Source organism: Andrographis paniculata, unplaced genomic scaffold (assembly GCF_009805555.1).
Source record: "Andrographis paniculata isolate CXL003 unplaced genomic scaffold, ASM980555v1 Contig65END, whole genome shotgun sequence".
Lineage (NCBI taxonomy): Eukaryota > Viridiplantae > Streptophyta > Magnoliopsida > Lamiales > Acanthaceae > Andrographis > Andrographis paniculata.
In genome coordinates this window covers 2,504,288-2,523,862 of record NW_026137601.1, presented here as the reverse complement: position 1 = coordinate 2,523,862, position 19,575 = coordinate 2,504,288, and the positions used below count along the sequence as shown (strand labels likewise).

Sequence of the window (19,575 nt, the reverse complement as noted above, 5' to 3'; positions counted from 1 at the left end):
TACCTAAATTCTCGTGTCTACAGTAATCATCCATATTACATGAGACGGATGGAGTACTATTTATTTTTTATAAAATACTATATAAAATATATATTTTTTTTTTCATAAAATGTCAAATTAAATATTAATTTTTTATTTTTTCTAAATTTTTAAAATTCTAAAATCCTTCAAAAACTTTTATCTAAACAAAGTCAATAATATTATTCTTTCATCCCATTTAATTTGTTACATATTTCTATTTTAGTATATCTCACATAATTTGTTATTTTTTTTAAAAAATAATTATTATATAATTTTATAATTTATAATTTATAATTTTTTTAATTAAATTATTTAATTATTTTATCTTAATATATAATTATTTTTATTAAATTATTATTTTATTAATAGAACAATTTAACTGAAACAAAGGAAATAATATTATATTGATACGAGTGGGAATAAAATAAAAATATTAAAATAACCTTTATTAGTATTAAAATAACCATCAGGATGTCAATTCGTATTTTCGGGTCGTATTCGTGTTGGGTTGAGCCATAGAGGTAACATAAAAATTGTCAAGCCGAACCCGAAATTTGACATGAAACCCTAGACCCGAACACGGCACGAATTCTTTCAGGTCGGGTTCAGGTCACCCGAAACTCGAACAAACCCTAGACGAACCAGACACGAAATAGACCTGAAAATAAAAAAAAAAAAATTAAAAAAAAAATGACCCAAAAAAATTCATTTTTATTTTTATTTTTATATTAGAATAATAATAATAATAAATAATTTCAGGTCTTTTATATTTTGGGTTATCAGGTCAATTTGAAACACTACCCGAACACAACACGAATTTTTTTCTTCGTGGGTTCGGTTGACCCACTTTTTTGCAAACCCGAAATACTCAAATCCGAACCTGAAAATTTTCAGGTCAAACGGGTTCGATTTTTCAGGTCGAGTTTGATTTTGACACCCCTGTGTACTCATTTGACCAGATACAAATTTTATGAAAAATAGATAAAAATAGAAACTTTTATTTTTTTGGTAAAGAAAAAATAGAAAATTTTGTATTTTTTACTAAAAATAAAAACGAGACTAAATTTATATGACAATTAAAAAAAAAGTAAGAATATATTTACATGAGAAAGAGAATATATTGTAAATTGCAAAAGTATTTGTAATATTAAATATACGATTACTAAAAAAAATATATACTTTTTTGGAACGAACCAAAATAAAAAAATAAATAATTTGTTAATAAGCAAAAAAAAAATATTTTTTTTTCATTCACAAATCATACTTTATTTTAATATTAACTCAAAATCAAATTTTTTCAAACTTATCAAAAACATACCCTGATTTTAAAAATTTTGTTAAGGAATAGGAGAAATAAATTTTTTATTTTCACAAATATTTTATCATACTTTATTTTAATATTAAATCCAAATCATTTTTTTTCAAACACACAAAAAAAACATACTCTAATTTCTAAAATTTCAGACTATAACGTTTCAAAAAAAATATCGTAATATATAAAATTATATATTATTTTAATATTAAATTTAAAGTTGATATTTTTAAAATCTAAAAAAAAAAAAAAAAACATAACCTATATTATTTTAATATTAAATTTAAAGTGAATATTAAAAAAAAAAAAGCATAATCTATATTATTTTAATATTAAATCTAAATTAGATATTTTTTTAAATCTATAGAAAAAAAAGGCATACTCTTAATTTGAAAAAATATACTTGGTTAGTTTCAATTTAAAATAATTTTTTATTATTTTCGTCTATTTCATTCTAAAATATTTATTTTCTATTTTATTATATTAATACCAAAAATATTATTAATTTTTATTTAAATTACAAATATATTATTATACATATAATTTTTTTTATATATTTTTACTAATTAATAAAATATTATTATTTTTAATTTATTATAAAAAAAAATCCAAAAAAAAAAAAAAAAAACTTATTGGAGGGAGTATATATTCTCCCTAATTGGAGAACATAGATATAGTATTTCATATAATCTCTCCCTCGTGCATTCCACGTGTGCACACACGCTTACTAAACTACTGGTCAACGAAAGAATTAAATATATTATTAATTTTCTCAGTATAAATACCTCCATTATTGTGTCACCACCAAATTCATTCCCGCTTGGCGCTGGTTTCGTTTCTCTCTCTGTTCAGATTTTCAGTTTTCTCAGTCATACAGGAACGATTTGTGGTTATTCAAACCAATTGCTACTGTGGCGGAGGCCAGGGAATTTAAACCAAGTTTTTCGTAACAAAACCCTAATCTGCAGAATCGCTGTCGTATCCCGCCGAGGAAATTGCGGACTGTTAGGGTAGGCGTTTGGGTTTTCCAGTCTTTAGGATGGGCATTCAAAGAGGAACTTCGCCTCCTATATCGATGAACATGTACGAAGTCTTCAATGACTTCAAAGGCCGTAGGGCTGCCCTCATCAAAGCCCTCACTACTGGTATCATTATTTCAACTCATCTTTTCTCTATGTTCTCGCATAATGTAGAATATTCTTGTTGGGATTCTTGGGGAGTTATGGGAATTTTGTTCTCTGGTAAAGAATGAAGTATTTACGTAAAAATCTGTTTAGTTTTAGTTTAATTAATTTATTGTGTATATGTTAAATTTATGGATAAGAGGTTGAACACAGCAGGTTGTGTTTCTCCATGGATTGCGTTTACGTATTACATGCGTTGGGCAAAGCATCATTTGGCTCTTTTTTTTTTACTCCTTTAGTTTTTCAAACATCTGTTTTTGTGGATTTGGGGATTAAGTTGATTCTGATTTCTTCTTGGTTGTGGTCTTTGCAGATAGTGCAAAATTTTTTCAGGAGTGTGATCCTGGTGAGTGTTTTTTAACCGTTTATAAATTTTGGTGCCCTCCTTAAATGGATTAGTAGATTCCAACTGCAGTACATGTGTAGTATGTAAACCATGTGTATGTATTGTATGCGGCATATCTATTGGAGTGTTCTTCTTGAACATTTATGTGTACAAAAGCCATGTGTGTTAAGCTTCTTATGTTTATTTAAGATATTAAGTTTGCTTTTTAAAAATTCTGTAACAAAAATTAAGAAAGGAGCTGGAACAGATGGAATTCTTCTCAGTTGTCTTTTATAAGAGAGTAAATAAAAGTGTCTTTTTCATAAGCAAGCATATTAGTGATACAGACCAAGAAGACAAATCGTTCCTGCTTTCCTCTTCTTTTGGCGTCTCTCGTTTTGTTGGACGGCTTGTTCTTGCTATTGCTTAGGTTCCCCAGCAGGATCTGCGATATAAGCTACTCATGTCTAAGATTATTTCAACACTAACTTTGCAAACCAATAGAAAATAAGCCAATAATGTCATCTGATTATGATACAGTCAATGCCTTTGCAAACAAATAGAAAATGTTGCTTTTTATGGTAGAATGGTATGTGCTATCATACTGATCAGTTTGACTTGTTTTCCTGCGAGGCTAAATCTTATGCAATTGGTTGAAAAAATGTATATTTATGTCTGTTCACCCTGTCATTTTTTATCTTTTATTTATTTATTTTTACATCCAATCACAATATATTGTTTGGGTTGTCTTTTAGAAACTGTTTGCCCCTTTTCCCTTGCAGCACAAGAGAACCTGTGTTTATATGGGTTACCCAATGAAACGTGGAGAGTGCACCTGCCTGCTGAGGAGGTGCCCCCTGATATTCCCGAGCCGGCACTGGGAATAAATTTTTCCAGAGATGGAATGCCGAAAAGGGATTGGTTACTTCTTGTTGCAGTTCACAGCGACTCTTGGCTGCTTTCTGTTGCATTCTTCTTTGCTTCAAAATGTGAATTCGATAAGAATGAAAGGTAAGCATTGGTGAAACTGCTCTGTTGTCCGATGAACTTTCATCAAGAGTGATAAATTCTAATGCTTGTTGGTATTCAGGATTCTCGAAAATTAATTTGAAACTCATAGCAAGATAGTTTTGGCAGTTGCTATTACAACTTACAGATTTACTGGGGATTATCAGTGAAAAACTCTGCTTCATTTTTTGTGAAAATTGAGTATATTCAATTGGAAGCCCAAATTGTTCTTGTTGCTCTTGCGATTTTTGTCTGTGCCTGAAATTTATTTGGAGTTTGGTTTCATTTTTTTCACTATGCAACTCTCACGGTTGCATGAACAAATATATTATTTCTTCTTACAATACATCAAATTCAAACCATTATTTAAACTGAAACCCAAAACCAAATTCAAGTAAACAAACCCTTTCATTTCTATTTTGAAGCCATTTGCTCCTTTTTGATCGTTGATGTTGTTAGTTTAGGTAGCATGGCCCTTTGATGCAGAAATTCACAGAATCTACTGAGGTTTATTTCACTGTCAGAAATGTGCGTACCTTATTTTATTTGATGGCGTAATTTGGCCACTATGCACTTTTCGTAAAATTCTTGATGTTTTTATTAGTTATTTCATTAACCAATACAAACTTGTGTATAAATATTCATATTTGTATTTCTATGTGCTTCCCATTTGAACCCAGCTAGAACATACCACTTTTAGTTAGTTCACAGATAGTATCTTAATAATAGTTTCGACCCTCAATAGTCTACATTGGAAGGACTAATTACGCATTTGCATTAGTAGTACACACAGCAAGAATAGATGACTTCTGATTTTTCAGTATTTTGGTTGTGTTTGAAATCAGGTTGCGTGTGGTTTGAAATTCTTGGTAAAAATCCCTTTACTTTCGTTCGGATAGTTGTAAAAAAACTAGGAACTGTTTGATCCATTTTTTTAGTTTCCATCGCGCTCTATATTTCAAATAATATTCGATTCATTCATCAGTTAGTAGAATTTTATCTGGCTGAAATTTTATCTGTTACCCTGCATTCACTCTTATAAAAATGTGCGGACCATAAAGTATACTCCTACAAACCGAAATTTGGTGTGTTTTTACAGGACGATGCTTTTCCAGATGATCAACGATCTCCCAACTGTGTATGAGGCTGTGATGGAATCTTGTATACCGACGATAAGTCAAGCTGCAGCTCACAATGACAACAACAATAGCCAATCCAGCAGAGAACACGTAAGTAAATTTACTGCATGCTATCCTCATCTCACCGTCTGCCATAGCCTCTGCTTCATCTGCTCATTGTCTTTTTATCCAACTCCATCTCGGCAGGCTGGAACCAAGCGCAAAAATGAAGCAGAATCCCCACCAACGGAAGAGGATGATGATGATGGGGTAGTTGAAGAATTCAAAGACGAGGATGAGGCTGAGGCTGAGGCTGAAGCAACATTATGTGGAGCTTGTGGAAATAACTACGACCCAGATGGATTCTGGATTTGCTGCGACATTTGCGAGAAATGGTTCCATGGCAAGTGCGTGAAGATAACGCCAGCAAGAGCCGTGCACATAAAGCAGTACAGTTGCCCCGACTGCAGCAGGCGCGGCTGATTTTAACTCGACTGTGATCGAATTCGGGTGTTCAGCCGCCACAAACAATAATGTGAGGTTTTAGCAGCTCTATTCTTTTTCTTTCTCAGTGTTCATATTTCTCTGCTGAATTCTGTCTTTGTGGATTCTTACTTAGGAAATTCTTAAGATTGTTTTTTTGATTGAATTGAGGAATTTCATAAACCTTTCTTCTAGGAATTTTTTTAATTTTGGTACCATTTTAGCTGTATTTAATCAATTCATCTTGATGCTCATGCTGAACCCCATCAGCCATCACCATGTTTTGTACAGATTTTTTGTATGTGTTTTGATAAATATTTTTTTGCCTACCTATGTTAGAATTTTGAATAATTCAGCAGACAAATTTACGTTCTGTTTATGTGTACCTTTAAGTCACACTTCTTGATTTTATCTAATTACTTAATTTTTAAGTGTGTCAAAATTAAATATTGCATCGTATTTGAGTCTGAATGATTTACTGACATGATCATATGTATAAGTTTGGGACATTACTGTAGTTTTTGTTGTGTCTCTCTATTGATAGTCATATATGGAATTAGAAATGTTTTTTTTTTTTTCAAAATATAAATAAATAAAACAAAACAAAAAAACATACAAAAAATACACACACCAGCCCATTACGTTAAGTTTGGAAATGGGCCGGGTAATTATGGTATATAAAGCCCGATCGTTTGGTCGCCGGGTGGGTTATTTCATCATTTCCGACTGAACAAGGGAGAGCAGCAGCAGCAGCGGCAATGGCGAAGCCACTGGGGCCCACGGGAGAGTTCTTCAGGCGACGCGATGAGTGGCGGAAGCACCCGATGCTGACAAATCAGTGGCGCCACGCCACCCCCGGCCTCGGGATAGCGCTCGTGGCATTCGGCATCTACCTCGTCGGGGAAGCGGCGTATAACAAGATCTACGCCCCCAAATCTCACTCCCATTCGCACTCCACATCTTCCGAGGCTCACTGAACTTCAGCCTCGGTGAGGCTTCGTACTTTATTTGTTATCGGCCATTTGAATTGCAATTTTCGAATTTCTTTGGTTTTTCGCGAGTTTATTTCCCGGTCATCGTTTATGCGTTGATTTGTTATTTTAGGTTTTCTGTGACATTTTCATCTCTAAAATAAAGCTATAACATGCTTCTTGTTATCGAGTTTTTAGATTTTGCATTCGAAATTTGGTTTTGTCAGTGTTGCTTGGAGATGCTCTGGGGGTTTTAGGTGCTCGGATGCTATTGAATCGGTGCTTGTTTTCAGTGCACGGTTTAGATGATTTAGGATGGTTTCTTTGTGTTTTCAATCTGATTATATATACCGTTTCAAAACATACATCCGAAAGCTATCTTTGATTCAAAAGAATTCCAAATCCAAAACACTGAACCCATCCAAATGCACCCTCAGTTTTTTTCCTTTTCCTGCTATTCTTGTTTCATCAGTAAGGTTTTTTCATTGTGCATAGCATAGGCCAATTTATTTGAACTTATTGCATTCCCAGCCTCATAAATGGTAAAACTAAACAAATAAACAATGCATGTGTTAGTAGTGGGCATAATCTGTAAGAATCATCATGGACTCAAGTAGTCAAGTGCTCAGCATTTGTTAGCACTTTCATAATCGTTGCTTTGTCTTTGTCAATATCTTGAAATAGTGCACAAAGAAACTTTCTGCCGATTTTTACTCTCCATATCATTTTGAAGGCATAATTAGAAATTTCCGGATAAGATATTCATAATAAGTGGTTGCTTAGGATTTTATTTTACTTTTTTTTTTAAGAGAAGAATTATTCTTATAAAGAAAGAAATATGCAGATAACCTTAGGGCCACAGGAAGTAGTAGAGACGACGACTTACAGTCAAATAAATAACTCTTAACTGCCCCTTGCAAATCAGTCATTTGCCTTGATTGATTTGGATTAGTTGGTTTATTTCTATTCATATATCATCAAGAGGCTTTTGGATTATGTTTTTATGAGTAAGATGTTTATCTTTAATTAATATATCGCTATTCTTCCCTTTATTTAAGAAGTGGGGGAGGTAGGCAGAAATTAAGTTTACTTTATTTGTTTCTTATATTTATACTTGTGTTCTTGCTGGGGGAATGAGCTTAATGTGTAAGCAATGATGCAGCATTTGAAGTATGGTGTAGGTTGAAGTAGTATCATAGTATGTATGCAAGGCTTGTGGGTTAAATAGAATCGATAGGTTTTTCTTTGTCTGTATGCCTCTATTCAAGTATTTTGGTAGATCATCACATGACAAAATTTGATGGTATCGTTGGAAAAGATTGTTCAGGTTTTTTCTTCTAATATTTAACTCAAAAATTTGACTGCCACCTATGTCATGAAAATATGATTTAACTTGGATAACTTATCAAATCTATGAAACTGAATCTCACAAATGCTAAATATTCTTTAATCTTGATGCACCCACACCCTGGTCAATCTTACTGAAATATTCATACAACCTTTATGTTATTCATTTTCAACTATTTGTATAATTTGAATGTAGCATTCAAAATTTTCTTGTGAACTTTAGTGGTCTGCCTGGATTAACTTTTGTTTCATACAATGATCATGCAGATGGAGTGTGGTATTGAAGAATGGAATAGAGGATCATCTTTCTCGCTTTCATTTCTGCGTGTTTAAATAAAGCATAAACTGAGACTCATTTATTTACTTGAGTGAGCAGGTAACGATCAAACTTGTAAACAATTTAAAAATGCTCTTGTTCCGTTTTTCTGGACATCTTCAAGAATTTGCTGTGACAATCACTCTAATACTCTTATATCTTCTGTTCCATAAGCTATAAAGCCGACTTTACTCAAATAATGATAATGATGAAAGTATGAATATATTTATATACGGCGCATATGGTGTTGTGTCATCAAATTAGGAAGTGTTATTACTGTCATTGCGTGTATAACCTAAGGCATTTTAGATATAATGTGCAGCATACTTAGAGTGCTTTATTCACTCCCGAAAAGATATATAGGTAACTGAGTGATGGTGCTGCCAACATTAGTAACTGTAGGTAAATGGTTCTACTCAGATTCATAATTTGGTAGATCTTTGGCCACAAATTTTGTCTCTAAATAGTATTTTTGATTTTAGAAAATCAATTAGAAAAAGTTATCTCAACTACTTCCCATATATTCAGGATTAAGTTAATTTTAAACAAAATAAAAAATAATATCTCTGTAATATTATTTTGATGTTTTATTGTGAAATGTCATCTATATGTAATTTACTCAAATAATGTCCAAATAAATGGTTGTAATTTATTCAAATAATGTCTAAATAAATTATTATGATGCATTCTCTTACATCGCGCAGATTATTTATTGTAATGACATGAATTTGACTTTATGTTTCATAAAATACAAGATTGTTTCACCATTATATTTATATGTATGATATATGACTTCAATAGATATGATATATACATGCAGATCATATTATCATTATTTTCTGGATTATCTTAAATGTGTTGTTATTTTCTATTATTTTATTTCATCTATGACATGTTTACATATTTTGTATTTTTTATACATAATTTTACATTTTTATATATGTTATATTCAAAGTATATTTTGGACGATAATCTGCTCAATATAAAACATTCTTCTATATTAGTCAATTTAAACATGGTATTCATATGAACGGATTTTGTGGGAATAAATTTATTTTACAGAGTTTATTGTTGTTTGCACCATTGTTCCTTTTTTTTTCCTTAGTCGTATGTATTTCTTCCATCTTTCTGTGTTGCTGATCAACATAGTTCTACGGATTTTGTCTTGTGTCCCTTTGGATTTCAAAGACAGGTTTGGAATTTTTTCGAATGCATTGTTTGTTCGGCATTCAAAATGATATTGGTTGGTTTATTGTATGTTCTGCATTCAAAATGATATTGGTTGGTTTATTGTATGTTCTGCATTCAAAATGATATTGGTTGGTTTATACTATAATGTACGCATTAGATTGAAATGTAATAAAAATTCGTCACTACGTTACTCTCGCGATTGATAAAAAATAGAAAAAACTTACCGCATTCTGCAATTTTTTAGAACGTTATCTTCATCCATGACACACTGAAACTAACAGGAATGCACATTGTTTTTCTTCATGATGTTCTACGCTTCGACTTCTTCATTATTTTATTTTCTTCGATAGATGTCGATAAAAGAATATGGAGTTTTTTTTTTTTTTTTATGTGAACTTATTCAGATGGTTCAGAATATGAACACTGTCAACATGTATCCATATTTATATTCCCTTGTGCTAAAATAAAACCTTGGCTTATTAATTATATAAATCAAATTATATATCTACTATTACCTGCAATATCATTAGTAGATAGTCATAAATATTTAATTTAGAAGCATATTCAAATTATATAATTATTCAAATTTAAAAATTTTATTATTTAAATGTCCGCTTAAAATTCAAACTTCCGTATATTACTAATATATTTTTCAAAATTTTAATGTTAAAAATAAATGATTTTGTATAAACAAAATGACTACTAATATAAAAAGCCTCTGGATTCTTCCCGAACGCCCTTCTTTCATCTACGCTATTCTCCTTCCTCTCGAACTTTCTTTCTATGCATAATTGCATATACATTCATGGTGCATATATATATATATTAGCATACTTGTATGTATAGCATACTATCGGTTGATCTGTAAACGAACACACCAACAGCGTTCCCTCTAATAACAATGGCCAAATTGACAATATTCAGATTCGCGATCGCCGTCGTCTTCGCCGCGGCGGCGATACTGCCTCCGCCGCCCAAAGCGGCGGCGCTCGTGCCTTATCCACGTGCTCTCTGGGCTTCGCTGCTTCGGCGAGGCGTCGGCGACCCATTCGAGATTCTAGAAACCTCATACCTTCCTCTCTCCGTCCCCCGATCGGCGGCGGGCGACGACGGCGCCGCCTTGTTCCTCGCCCGCGCCGACTGGAGAGAGACGCCGGCGGAGCACCGGATATCGATCGACGTCCCCGGGATGGAGAACGACGGCGTCAAAGTCGAGGTGGAGGACGGCGGCGTTATCGCGGTCACCGGCGAGCGGAAGACGGAGGCGGCGGTGGCGGAGGACGACAGGTGGCACAGAGTGGAGCGGAGCGTGGGGAAGTTCTGGCGGCGGTTCAGGATGCCGGCGAACGCCGACGTTGAGCGCGTGACGGCGCGTTTGAAGGATGGGGTTTTGAGGATTACCGTGCCTAAATTGGACGAGGCGGAGAAGACAAAGACGGAGGCCAAAGGGCCGAAATTGATCGCCATTGTTTCCGATGAGAAGAAGACAGAAGACGCTCAGCCGGCTAGGGCGGAGATGTAGAGCTTGAATCCAACGCGCCGCCGTGCCGGAAAATGGGAGGCTAGTACTATACTCTTTTTTATTTTAATTGTAATTTAAGGCTTTTTTTTAACTGTATGTATGTAAATGATACTGGTTTCTTTGTCAAATATTATGCGGAGAGGTCAATTTGCTACAGTACGTGAAAAAAACAAATATGTATATTATATGTATATTCCATATACTCGTGTAATTTCAATCAATAGAGTTTTTCTGTAGTTATGGAAATATGAATTTAAGTATGAAATTTAATTAAGGAAAGTAATAATCAAATACACTAAAAAATCAAAAAATAATAACCAAGACAAAATTAGAAAGAATTACTGCAATTAAAATTAAGGGATAACATCATTTCTGGAAATTGAAAGAAATTGTAAATAACACAAACGTACGGGCACTAAATAAAAATTAAATTAAATTTACTCTCTCTTCGATCATTTCCAAACTCGAAATCGTTTTTGATCATGACGACTCTTCGGGCAGCGGACGACAGTGGTTTTCGACAACTCGACAAACGTCAGTGGCATCAATGTTGTGGTCGACACCTCCGGCATACAAGGGTGATTCATCCGATCGACACTGAAACATCAAACATCACATTTTTTTCTTATCCACTCCAACGCACTCGAATTAAGGTTCGTGCAAAATGATATGAGGTAATAACCGTAAGGTGGAGGCCAGCATGTCACTTTAAGCCTCAACATCCTTCGGAATCGACACAAATTAAAAGAATCTTAGAACTTCACCGAAGAGAATTTTTTGTTGAGTTTTTGACAGGATTTTGAGATTTTTATTTTTTATTTTTATTTTTGTTTAATGCCAATTTTGATAGGGTCTAGACTTAAAGTGACGCGCTGACCTCTATCTTACGGGGTAGTTAGCTTGAGTCATTTTGCACCATTGACTGAGTCTTATATTTTAATCCCTTAGCTGATAAATACAAAAAAAAAAACACATCTTCTCTGATCTACTCAGACGCAATTGAATGACTTTTTTCTCCCACAAAGGGATTTCGAATTAAGACTGAACCCATAATGCGAAATGATCCAAAGTAACTATACCACATAGTACAAGTCGACAGTCACACTAAACTTCAACACTCGTTGGAATTGGCACAAAAAAGGTTTCAAAACCTCACCGAAAACCCATTGGAAAACTTTCCCGTAGCTCTCACCCTCAAATCCCCTCACCCAAAACTAATTTTATAACTCACAGACAAAATAGATTGGACTTAGAATTAAAAAGTTTGAATAAATTTCATAGAGATTAGAAACCGTATGATGATGGGGGTTTTGAAGGTGAGAGAAATAGTAAGTTTTCATGTGAAACCAAGACAGAGGAAGACGGCAGTGATAGAGTTTTCCGATAGATTTCTGATAAGGTTCTGTGACCCTTTCCTTTGTGACGATTTTGGTAAGTGTCAAGAGACCTAAAGTGACTAGCCGACCTCTACCTTACTCTGTGATTATTTCGGATCATTTTGTACCATGGGCTGAATTTTATATTTGAATCCATTAGTTGATAAACACCGGAACAATACATTTTCTCCTATGCACACAAACGGCTTCTTTCTCCCCGTGAAGGAATCTCGAATCGAATTTAAGGCTTAACCCATAGTTTTAAATGGCCTAGGTAACCACGCTCCAAAGTGAAAGTCGACGTGTCACTCTACTCTAGCCCTCGATACCCACTAGAATAGCACAAAAATAAATCTCAGAAAACTCATTAAAAAAACTCTCCCTTTTACACTATGTGCTTCTCTATCAGTCTCACTCTCTGAAAATAAGACTCAATTATAAAACTTTTAACTTCCTATCTAAAAACTTCCTCAAAATAACCGCTCAATAACAAACTAAAATAAATTATTGAACTTAGGGTAAACAGGTTTAGGCTTGGGGTTGTGTTAGGATTAAAGGGTTTGAACAAAATTCGATTGGTCGAACTAAAGAGTGGACCAATCATTATATTAAGTCTTAAACGTTCAAAATTTTGAACATATATAAAGATGGTTAATATACATGTCTATAGTAATTACACAGATAGATAGCCAAACACAAATATACATTCTTAGTTGTAAATAATGCACATAATGTCTTCCTATGTATCTACGATTTGTACACCAATATGTTACGTATGCAACATGAGTTTTGAATATTTTTTTTTTTTTTAAAATTAGTAATAATAAAATATCTAATATTTTTTTAAAAAAATATTATTAATTTAACAGTAACAATTAAATAAATATATATAATCTGTTTTTTTTCTAAAAGAAATGTATAAATATATATAAAGGGTGTGTTTTTTCACACTTATTTAACCGAAAAAAATTAATATATTATCTACATAATTTTTTATACCTCACATAATAATTTTTTTAAAAAAATTATTCACATAATAAACACACCAATAATATTAATTATTTAATAAGTTTTTTAAAAAATTAATAGTTCTCACATTATGTTATTGGGCTGATTTAATTATTAAGATTTTCAATAAGGATAAAATTCATTGAAGGCCCAAAAGGAACACAGAGAACCCACATTAATGTATAACATATCCCCTTCTGCAAGTAAACCAGTTCGGATTCAATTTCTCCTTCCCCGAATCCTCCCTGCTCTCCGTTCCCTTGCGCAAATCGCTGATTGCAAATGGCGACGCCCATGGCGGAAGACAATTTCGAGGAAGACCAGATCGCTTCCATGACCACAGAAGACATCGTTCGCGCCTCTCGTCTGCTCGATAACGAAATACGAATACTGAAGGTTCATTTTGGCGTCGAAAGTCGATTGTTATGAATATTGTAAATGGAACTGGTTCATTGCGGGGAGTAGTTCGTGTTTTTGTCGCTAAACGAGGGTTTTTTTTTTTTTTGGGACAGGATGAGTTGCAGAGGACGAATCTAGAAGTGGATTCGTTTCGCGAGAAGATTAAGGAGAATCAAGAGAAAATCAAGCTAAACAAGCAACTTCCGTATTTGGTTGGAAATATTGTTGAGGTATATTTCTGGCAATATAATCGTATTTACTACCTTTGCTATTGTCTTCTGGTAATTTTGTTCGCAATTTGGGCTTGTAGAGACAAGAAATTAATTTGAATTGGATCTTACTGTGTCGTCTGTAGATTAGGGTTTTTCAATTTAATTGTTTTGTGGGGTTTAAATGATATGAATCAACTTTAATGAAACTACAATTTTCCAAGTGACAACCTAGTGTTCGAGGGTTTACATTGTCTCATATTCCTTGCTTCTTGATTAAAATGTATGCTGTTGGAAGAGTTGAAAGAGTTAAGTAGTTTTGTAATGCATTATGCAACCATGATGCTAGAATCTAAATAATGCAGAGACTGACCCTAAAATTACCGCTCCAATTCTTCCCAAAACTCTTCTCAAGGTAGATGGATCATCTGACATTGTTGAATTAGTCTTGATTTCAAGTGACCCTTTAAGATCTATGACAAAATTCAGCAGCTGGAGCACCATAGTAGATTATAAATGTGTCATTATAAGTTTTAAATTTTTTGGGGATAATAGTATTAACTAAAACCAAAGGAATAGGAGCCTCTTGTGAACCACAGTATGTTTCATGAGACATTGAATGAATTGTTTCTAAACATCATAGATTGATTTTTGACAGAGATTTGACTTGCTCTGTTTGTGAATGCTACTTTTTTCTGGGTGTAGTTGGTTTTAGTCTTAATGAAGCTTGTTATGTATGGCTTGTATTCAAGTTCCTTAGACTTGGTTAAATCCATGCCAGGTAAATTGTTGTAATGATTACTTAGAAAAATTTCTTAAGAGTATCAACAACAACAACAACAACAATATAAACTTGGTGTATTGACTAATGGTAGGATTTCTTCTTAGATGAAGTCTATTGTCGATTAAGGAATTTTTAGAAGCCACATCATATGAATGCTTAAAATAATCTTCTAGGTGGTGAGTCAGCGTCTTTAAATATAGTTTGGCAGATTATTATTGAACTAATGGAAGCAGACATCTGTCATATCTTTTTACAGATACTGGAAATGAATCCAGAAGAAGAAGTAGAAGAAGATGGTGCAAATATTGATCTAGACTCCCAAAGGAAGGGTAAATGTGTTGTGCTAAAAACATCTACACGGCAGGTACTGTCATGTTTTTGCATTTTTATGTTTTTCTCTTGAGTCCTTTTCTGCCTTTGAGTTGGGTAGGTTTGATGGATTAGGGAGTATTGTTGATGGAATTGTCATTGGATTAGGAGGGGCTCACTTTTATCTTCCACCTTTCATATTTTGTGTAACCTTTCAATTTAAAAGCACATGCATTAAAGTTATCTAGCCACACGCTATCAAGTATCAATATTTTCCATTTTAAGTTTATGACAGGACTTGAACTTTTGTTCTTCTATAAAGATTATTATTAATTTTCGCTAGCTTCCGTGCAGACAATTTTCCTGCCTGTGGTGGGCTTGGTTGACCCCGATAAGCTGAAACCTGGTGATCTTGTTGGAGTGAACAAAGACAGTTATCTCATTTTGGATACTTTGCCATCTGAGTATGACTCTCGGGTTAAGGCTATGGAGGTTGATGAGAAGCCGACGGAAGATTATAATGATATCGGTGGCCTGGAGAAACAGGCAATTTTCTTTGTTTTGTTTGAACAGTTAATAATGGTTTTGCATCTTGCTGGGTATTATTAATGCAGTTTTTATTGTACTAATAACTTCAGATTCAAGAATTGGTTGAGGCAATTGTGTTGCCTATGACCCACAAAGAAAGATTTCAAAAATTAGGTATCCGCCCCCCAAAAGGAGTGCTTTTGTATGGGCCTCCTGGAACAGGAAAGACCTTAATGGCCCGAGCCTGTGCTGCCCAAACAAATGCCACTTTCTTGAAGCTAGCTGGTCCCCAGCTTGTGCAGGTATGCTATTGTCAAGATCTATTGCTGGCTCTGATGTTCCGATAACCATAGTTATGTGGTTGTAATTTAATTCCATGAAAAACACATTCTGTGAGCACAGTAGTTTAGGACGCCATCTCCCTGAACTACTTTAAAGAAGAATGCCTGCTAATCTGTGTTGTTTATGTACATTGATTGGTTTATTATTTATTTATTGATTTTCCATTTTGTGGTCAGAAGCAGGCTTTCTCAAACTTCATGGTACTGTTTTCTAAATCTGTTAATTGTTTGACAGATCAAATTTACTAAAGAATTTGTCATGTTTCCAAATTCAGCATGCTAGGGTTAGTTCCTTGTATATGTGTTGAACTAAATTTATGACAAGCTCATCTGTCAATAATAGCCAACTTTGTCACTAACCCTCCCCATTGGTTTACAAGCTGTTCCTGTTTGTTATAGTCATTCTTTGATTGTACTTGAATTTTATCTCATCTTCCTCATATTAACTATGTTGTAGCTGTATGTTTATATGTTTCCTTCACCATATAGAATTTGGCCATATCTTCATTATTATATTCATTACAATATGACAAGGTAAAATTTGGTCTTTTTTTAGTCAAATTGATGATGAGTAAGGTTGGAGAACCAGTATGAGTTTAGTTATAGAAGTAGTAACAAAGGGGAGGGGGTTATGGGCTTCTAAGGTACCCACAGGGCCTCCATGTGGGGACTCTGTGGGTAGTGGCTGCAACCTGTGTGACTACCAGATGTGTTTCGGGGGTTGATTCGAGGTTGATTATACTGACCGTTGATATGGATGGAAAGAATAAAGCATGAAGGATGACAAGATAAAGTATCTTGGTTGGAATTTGGAAACATTAGAACAGACTACGTGTAAACACAAAAAAGGTGTAATTGAGAGAGAGAGAGTCTGAAAATACCGGAGGGGAGATAGTCTCAAGCAGCCTTATCGCTTGTAACTTGTCTCAGTTAGTTGGCAAAGAAAGATTCTAACTACCCGCGAAGGCTTTCGGAATTGCCTGAGGCTTCCATTGAAGGACTCTACTGAGACAAAGATGGGCTGTCAAGAACGTAGAGGAGGTAAAAAAGTAAGAACAACAAGGCAAGTGTCTCTAATGTAAGAATATTGTAAGGCTTCCCCAAGGCAAAAAGAATTCTAGAAGTTCCTCTGATACTTAGCTTGCTTCTCCTAATGCCAACACCAATCTTCAGGTCGTTTACGCACTTAGGCACCGAATAAGATAGTTCGAAAGTTAAGTAACGAAGAGAGGATGTTAGGGGAAACCCTGCTCAGATTCCTTTCCCATCTTTTCTTCAATGCGAGCCAAAGACAGCGGTTCTGCAATTCCTGTATCATCAAATTTTCCGAATTACAATTTCTTGTTCATTTCTGCTTGGATCTTCCATTCAATGATGAATATCTGACGCGCATTTGTCATCTTGCTACACTGTCCTTACAGGTCCGCTTCTCTAGTAACGTATTAGCTGTCAATGGTTGTGTTGATAAATTTCTCATGACCTTAATCCCCCTGCATCGACCCTTGCAGCATTCAATGTCTACTTTTAATATATGCTGGAAATAATCATTTAATGCAGTGCATTGTCATTCTGAGTTAACTGGTGAATTTGTGGCTTTTATAATTGAGTTTTCCCTTTTCCATATATATTCTATAATTAAACTTCTTTTGTATTTAGATGTTCATTGGTGATGGAGCTAAGTTGGTTCGAGATGCATTCCAGCTTGCAAAAGAAAAATCTCCTTGCATCATATTTATTGATGAGATTGATGCCATTGGTACCAAACGGTTTGATAGGTAGGTTTTGAATGGCGTCTGGCTGCATAAATATTTTTACGGTGATACTCTTGATTATTGGATAAAGTTGTACGGAGTGAAGGTTAGCCGTGATGCTACTTTTATGCCTATAATAGCTTATATATTGTTTTGCAGTGAAGTAAGCGGGGATAGAGAAGTGCAGAGGACTATGTTGGAATTGCTCAATCAGCTCGATGGGTTTAGCAGCGATGAACGAATCAAGGTTTGTTGTTCCATTACCTTAAAATTTTCAATCATACAACATGAAAAATACTTTTACATAAGTCGACTAGTAGGGTAGTTACATTTCATTCATTTATTTTGTGACACTTTTGGCTGGAGATTCATTCAGAACACTTCAGTCGTGTTTGGGTCTTCGGGCTTGGGTTGGGGTTTAAATAGTAAATATTTTGAATTGTTTAATGTAATGTGATATCTTAACTGTAATTTTTTTTTTTCTGTATAATATAAACAATAAAAATAGGAGTTTGATTTTGGGTGTGTTTGTTTGGGGGTTTGGATTTTGGATTGGGATTTGAATAGTAAAAATTTTGAATTTGAATAGTTGTATGATGTGATATAAATAGGGTTTGATGTGATGTTTTGAATGTAAAATTGATTTTTAGTATAATATAAAAAATGAAAAATAGGTGTTTGATTTGATGTTTTTGGGGGGAAAAAATTGGATGAATAGTGGAAATCCTCCAAAATCCTTCAAACAAACACACCTTTTATGTTTCAAAAAAAAAAAGTGAATAGTGGGAAAAATCCCAACCAAACACAACCCTCTAAAATATGATATTTTGGGGTTTGTGGTTTAGATTGGAAAACTTTAGTCGATCATTGAACTACATAAGATACGGGGCTGTTTCAGTGACTGATCCTTGTTTCACCATCAGGTAATAGCAGCAACCAATCGAGCGGATATCTTAGACCCTGCCTTGATGCGTTCTGGTCGACTGGACCGTAAAATTGAATTTCCACATCCCACTGAGGATGCCCGGGCTCGCATTCTCCAGGTACAACTTCTAGTTGAAAGTAGCCCTTTCGACAGGCTTTACCAAATTGTTTTCTTCCATTGCAGATCCACTCCCGGAAAATGAACGTTCATCCTGATGTCAACTTTGAGGAGCTCGCGCGCTCGACAGATGACTTCAACGGCGCTCAACTAAAAGCAGTTTGTGTGGAAGCAGGCATGCTAGCACTTCGCCGGGACGCAACTGAGGTCAGTCTGATGTTTCTTCTGCCTACAAATAAATATCTCGACATTTAGGGATACATACATACGTTGGTACTGATGAACTAAGTGTATGATCCATGGGGTTTCTTATTCTTATTCTTAGGTGAACCACGAAGATTTCAACGAAGGCATTATCCAAGTTCAAGCCAAGAAGAAAGCCAGCCTCAATTACTATGCCTGATCTCCCAATTTTATTATTTTTGTTATGTGTTTCTCCAATATGGTATGTAAACGAACACCAATTTGGGTTAATTAATTAATGTACTACTGCGTCTGCTAATTCAGAACAATTTTTTACTGCCAATCTAAGCATTATCTTATAGGAGAAGCTTTTGGTATGGTACTATAGCTGGCTGTTAATTTTGGAAGCTTCAAGGATTTCCTAACGGGTGTTTCTTTTGGATGAATTCTTTCAGGCTTTTACTATTTATCCTTAAAAAAAAAAAAAGAAAAAAAACCAAATCAAATTAAATATTTATTTTTTATATTATATTAAAAATTAATTTAAACATTTATATCATATTATATAGTTATTTAAAATTCAAACTCCAAACCAATAATAAATAGTGCTATTTTTTTAAAACAAATCTGGTTTTCACATATTTTCTTTTAAAAAAATTAATATATTACAAATAATTGTTTATGCCATGTAATATATGGTTTGGCCGTATCGGAGGGTTCGCCAGTTTTCGAACTGTCGGTTCAAATACGAAGTTTGTCAAACTAACACACACATTTAATTATAGCATAACATAGAACATCATTTATTAATTTTTCTTTTTTATATTTATTTACTTTTTTAAAAAAT

The 19,575-nt window shown here is 34.0% G+C and overlaps 4 protein-coding genes across 4 annotated transcripts; all 4 read left to right on the top strand.

The window, feature by feature from the left end:
* Positions 1 to 2,146: 2,146 nt before the first annotated feature.
* Positions 2,147 to 5,875, top strand: LOC127262547 (PHD finger protein ALFIN-LIKE 6-like). Its single transcript, XM_051291276.1, has 5 exons — positions 2,147 to 2,478; positions 2,831 to 2,863; positions 3,625 to 3,853; positions 4,950 to 5,079; positions 5,176 to 5,875. The coding sequence occupies exons 1-5, from the start codon at positions 2,373 to 2,375 to the stop codon at positions 5,449 to 5,451; spliced, it is 774 nt and encodes a 257-aa protein (XP_051147233.1). The 5' UTR covers positions 2,147 to 2,372; the 3' UTR covers positions 5,452 to 5,875.
* A 278-nt stretch (positions 5,876 to 6,153) lies between these two features.
* LOC127262549 (NADH dehydrogenase [ubiquinone] 1 beta subcomplex subunit 3-B-like) lies at positions 6,154 to 8,241 on the top strand. The gene is made up of 2 exons (XM_051291279.1): positions 6,154 to 6,440; positions 8,037 to 8,241. Exon 1 carries the CDS (start codon positions 6,210 to 6,212, stop codon positions 6,426 to 6,428), a length of 219 nt encoding a protein of 72 aa, XP_051147236.1. The 5' UTR covers positions 6,154 to 6,209; the 3' UTR covers positions 6,429 to 6,440; positions 8,037 to 8,241.
* A 1,691-nt stretch (positions 8,242 to 9,932) lies between these two features.
* Positions 9,933 to 10,985, top strand: LOC127262548 (16.9 kDa class I heat shock protein 1-like). The gene has a single exon (XM_051291278.1). The coding sequence runs from the start codon at positions 10,178 to 10,180 to the stop codon at positions 10,796 to 10,798; it is 621 nt and encodes a 206-aa protein (XP_051147235.1). The 5' UTR covers positions 9,933 to 10,177; the 3' UTR covers positions 10,799 to 10,985.
* A 2,397-nt stretch (positions 10,986 to 13,382) lies between these two features.
* Positions 13,383 to 19,047, top strand: LOC127262545 (26S proteasome regulatory subunit 6A homolog). Its single transcript, XM_051291274.1, has 10 exons — positions 13,383 to 13,578; positions 13,695 to 13,811; positions 14,831 to 14,938; positions 15,238 to 15,429; positions 15,522 to 15,713; positions 17,409 to 17,527; positions 17,663 to 17,750; positions 18,427 to 18,546; positions 18,612 to 18,752; positions 18,871 to 19,047. The coding sequence occupies exons 1-10, from the start codon at positions 13,465 to 13,467 to the stop codon at positions 18,946 to 18,948; spliced, it is 1,269 nt and encodes a 422-aa protein (XP_051147231.1). The 5' UTR covers positions 13,383 to 13,464; the 3' UTR covers positions 18,949 to 19,047.
* Positions 19,048 to 19,575: the final 528 nt, after the last annotated feature.